This window comes from Emydura macquarii, unplaced genomic scaffold (assembly GCF_026122565.2).
Source record: "Emydura macquarii macquarii isolate MOO-44397 ecotype Brisbane River unplaced genomic scaffold, CSIRO-AGI_Emac_v2 contig_1882, whole genome shotgun sequence".
NCBI lineage: Eukaryota > Metazoa > Chordata > Testudines > Chelidae > Emydura > Emydura macquarii.
In genome coordinates this window covers 211,440-215,734 of record NW_027132019.1, presented here as the reverse complement: position 1 = coordinate 215,734, position 4,295 = coordinate 211,440, and the positions used below count along the sequence as shown (strand labels likewise).

General features: G+C 43.4%; 1 protein-coding gene across 1 annotated transcript; it reads left to right on the top strand.

Moving 5' to 3' along the window:
* Positions 1-2,299: 2,299 nt before the first annotated feature.
* Positions 2,300-2,917, top strand: LOC137159760 (olfactory receptor 51A7-like; the record flags this gene model as incomplete). Its single annotated transcript, XM_067558238.1, has 1 exon — positions 2,300-2,917. A coding segment is annotated over one exon (618 nt), but the record flags the coding sequence as incomplete, so codon positions are not given.
* Between the last annotated feature and the right edge of the window lie 1,378 nt (positions 2,918-4,295).

Sequence of the window (4,295 nt, the reverse complement as noted above, 5' to 3'; positions counted from 1 at the left end):
TCCGCACACTCCCATTGTAGCGCTGTAACAGGTGCTGGGTTTACTCTGTACTAGACCAGTGGTTATCAGCCTGCGGTCCTCGGACCCCTGGGAGTTGGCAGACTGTGTGTTTTATTCACACCACCGTTTTAAATTTTGTAGATGTCTGGAAATGAAAAAATGTTGAAAATCAGCGTACTAGAGAGTGAGAGCCCTGGGAATGAATATTGTATATGCTGATCCCAAAGCCTGCACCACACCGGATAAAGGCTGCAGATTGACAAGGATGACTCCAATGGGAACCAGTCAGATATTAACCCAAGGATAGAAGAGCTACTAGTTGAATAGGATTTCCCAGACTAATCTTTGATGACAAGTGAATGAATGCGGGCCGAAGCCTACAATCTTTTCATATTCTCCAGAAATCCAGATGACCCACACTACATTTTAGGTACCCCTCTAATCTGAGAAATCATCACTGAAAGATGTGAGGGGAAAGAATGGGCTTACATGTGTGTTCTTAAAAGATAGTACTTTAAATGTAATGCCAAAACTTTTCATCATAATACAATTATTACAAACCAAACTTTCATTATATGCATGTCTATCAAAAGCCACCAGCAGAGTTGTTGGAATCTGTACAGGAAGGATCAGGGGTAATTTTACTACTTAATGGCCTTTGCTTTAGCAAGTATTTCAGAGGTATTCCAACTACTCTTTGCAATGGGTTTATCATTTTAATTTTTTCTTCAGTGAGCAATTGCATGACACTGTCTCCTGCTAACTGACCAGAAGCTGTTTGTAACACTTAAATACAGGGTCCTGCACACAATAACTCTGCAATACTTGCGTGAGACTTTCCAAAAAGTCAAGAGCCAACAGAACCGCTGGTCTGTGTTTCAGCAAAAACTAGAGATGAGGGGCAGGTAAGGGGATTATATAGTGGCTGTCTGTAATTTATGCCCATCACCTTTTACATGAGTATGGCTGAACTAACTTGCACACTCAACTGCATATGAGTGAAATCAATGTTTGCACTATTCATTGTGACACCAATGACTCTCCCGCTGAGAATTATCTGTCTGTGTTAGCTTGTAATGTGCCAAATATCTACAGAACCCTTGTCTGGGGAGAGGATGGGGTCCTGTGAGGGTAAATAGAAGCCTGTAGGATGATCAATCTCTCTGGATCCAATCAAGACTGGTCAGGCAAAGCACTTCAGCTTCCCCTGCAAGGATTCTTGGAGTTCAGAGTGTATCACCGGGAGTGTTTGCTAAATGAAAGTTAAGAGAGCCTGGTTCTGATCGAATTTACACATGTAAAGATGGAGTGAAGCTGTTGCAGTCAATGTTCCTGAACTCAGAACCTGGCCTAAGAATTTATCCCATGTCCTGCAAAGAGGCAGTGGTGTAATTTGGGCTCTTCGGAGTGGAGAAAATTATAAAAAAATGAGGCAATGAAACACATTTATAAATAACATCAAAGCAGGAGAGATAAATAATAATGACCATTTTCATCATGTGCTTCTCATGTGTATAAACATGATACAATGGGCCACACTCAGAAGTGGAGGGCCAGAGCGGGTGTTTGAGGGAAGGTCACAATTGTAAAATCACACAGTGCGCAAGCAGGCTGTGAAACTCACAGTCACAAGATATCAACAGGACGAAGAGTTTAGTAGGATACAAAGAGGGACTGGTTTTTTATATGGGGAACCAGAAAATCCAATTACAGTAATGGGGACTTATTTTTAAAAGGCTTCGGAGAGCTATAAATATTCCTGGTTTACATTATAAAGTATGTCTAACCAGAGGGTGTTAGGAGGAAACTTTTGCTGTGGCAGGTTATCTCACAGCTGTCTATTGAAGGGTTTCCTCTACCTTTCCCTAAAGCATCTCTTACTGGCCACTGGATACTGGGCTAGATGGACTACAGGTCTGATGTAGTCTGGCAGTGCCTATCTTCTGAATGGTGGTGTACATAAGAATATAAGAACGGCCATACCGGGTTGGACCAATGGTCCATCTAGCCTAGTATCTTGTTCCGACAGTCTTGGATTTACACTTCACGATTACCTGTTCCATTCATTCCCTCTGAAGCATCTGGCATTTGCCACTATGTTTGTGTTGATCTTCCTTGACATCTCTAGACTTGCACCGAGAGCAGAATGATTTCTGTTATTTTTCCTTTCAGGAAGTAAAGTTCAAAACTCCTTGGACCTGCCCAGTGCATTATGTCAGCTGTCAATAACATGAAATTCCAACCTGCAGTATTCCTTCTCACTGGAATACCTGGGCAGGAAGACGTCCATGTCTGAATTTCTATCCCCTTCTGCTTAATGTATGTTATTTCCCTATTAGGAAATTCAGTCATTCTGTTCATTATAAAAACAGATCCAAACCTCCATGAGCCCATGTACATTTTCTTTTCCATGTTGGCCATCTCAGACCTTGGCATAATGATATCCACTCTACCAACGACACTCGGCATATTCTGGTTCAACTCTTGGGAGATCAGCCAGAATGCCTGTTTTGCTCAGCTGTTCTTCATCCACTCGCTTACGTTAACTGAATCCTCTGTGCTCTTGTCCATAGCCTTTGACCACTTTGTTGCAATCTGTAACCCGCTGAGATATGATTCCATCTTAACCCTGCTGAGAATAGCCAAGATGGGACTGGTATCTCTCTTAAGAGGGGTGGTCATAATACTTCCACTCCCCATTCTCCCGAAACAGTACCGATACTGTCAAGCCAACATCGTCTCCCATTCCTATTGCCTGAACCAGGAGTTGATGACAATGGCTTGTTCAGATATCAGAGTCAACATCATCTATGACTTCTTTGTAACACTCACTTCACCCACGTTGGACTTGGTGCTCATTCTGCTATCTTATGTGATGAACCTCAAAACAGTGCTGACCATCACGTCCCACGCGTAGCGCCTCAAGGCCCTGAACACCTGCATCTTGCATGTTTGCATCGTCCTGCTTTCCCACAGTGGCTTGTCAGTGATATACAGATTCGTGAAGAGCTCTTCTCCCTTGCTTCAGAATGTCCTGGGCAATGTCTCTTGGCTGATCCTGCCCCTGATGAACCCAATTGTGTATAGTGTTAAAACCAAAGCCATTCGTGCAAGGATAATCAGGGTGTTCATCAAATGAAGGTGTCAGTCCTCACCAGCTCCAGAGAACCAAACCCTTGTAAGTGGTTTCTTGCTATTCTGCTCTCCACAGCACAAGGGACAGCTCTGGGGCAGCAGAGAAATCTTCTGGTCGAGCTGGAAGTAAAGCACAGTGCGTCTCCCACATCTGTGTCATCCTGCTTTCCTACTTGCCAGGAATTGGCTTGTCAGTGATATACAGATTCGTGAAGAGCTCTTCTCCCTTGTTTCAGAATGTCCTGGGTAACATCTCTTTGCTGATCCCACCTCTGATGAACCCAGTCATGAACAGTGTTGAAACCAAAGCCAGTCATGCGAGGATAATCAGGGTGTTCATCACGTGAAAGTGTTAGTCCTCACCAGCTCCAGAGAATCAAAATCCTGTAAATGGTTGCTTCCTCTTCTGCTCTCCACAGTGCAGGGAGCAGCTCTGGGCATCAGAGATTCCTTCCAGTCCAGCTGGAAGTAAATCACAGTGCTCTGTGACTTGGATACTTCTCAGCAGCTCAAGGTCCAAGGTCACACAGGGAGTCTCTGCAAGACCTTGAAATTAAATTTGGGTTGCCTAAGTCCTGGTCCCCATTCTTACCTACAAGACACTCCTTCCTTTTCCCAGCCACAGGACGGGAGAAGAAGATTACGACCTGGAAATAAAAGAGATCAAATCTCTTCTACCTTTTGTGCTCCTGTTGCACACAACTGTGGATGTTCCTGTCACACATAAAAATGTCCAGTCCGCTTCAATTCTCCTAATCTCCTAAGCAACAGCAGCTGGTGACCGGGATTTGCATGAGTTAATTATACATAGTTTAAATAAAATATGAAAAAATCAAGCTCACTCGATTGCCCTTGGTTCTGGCTTTAAAGCAGTATTTATTATTATTTTACAGTCCTTGTCACGACTTGAAGTCTGCCTGGGGATGTGTAGCACACAAAGCAGAATATGATCCCTGGGCACTTACAGGTTAAAATAAGTTCTTGGAGGTATCTGGTGCATTTAGCAGCACCAATGCTGTGTCTCAGCTGGATGGGTCTGCAGTGGGATGGAAGTGAGCAGTTTGCTATACAGAGATCCTTTACCCAGGCCTTAATAATAAAACCTAGCTCTTATATGGCACTTGTCATTAGGAGATTTATAAATTAAACAGTAATACGTG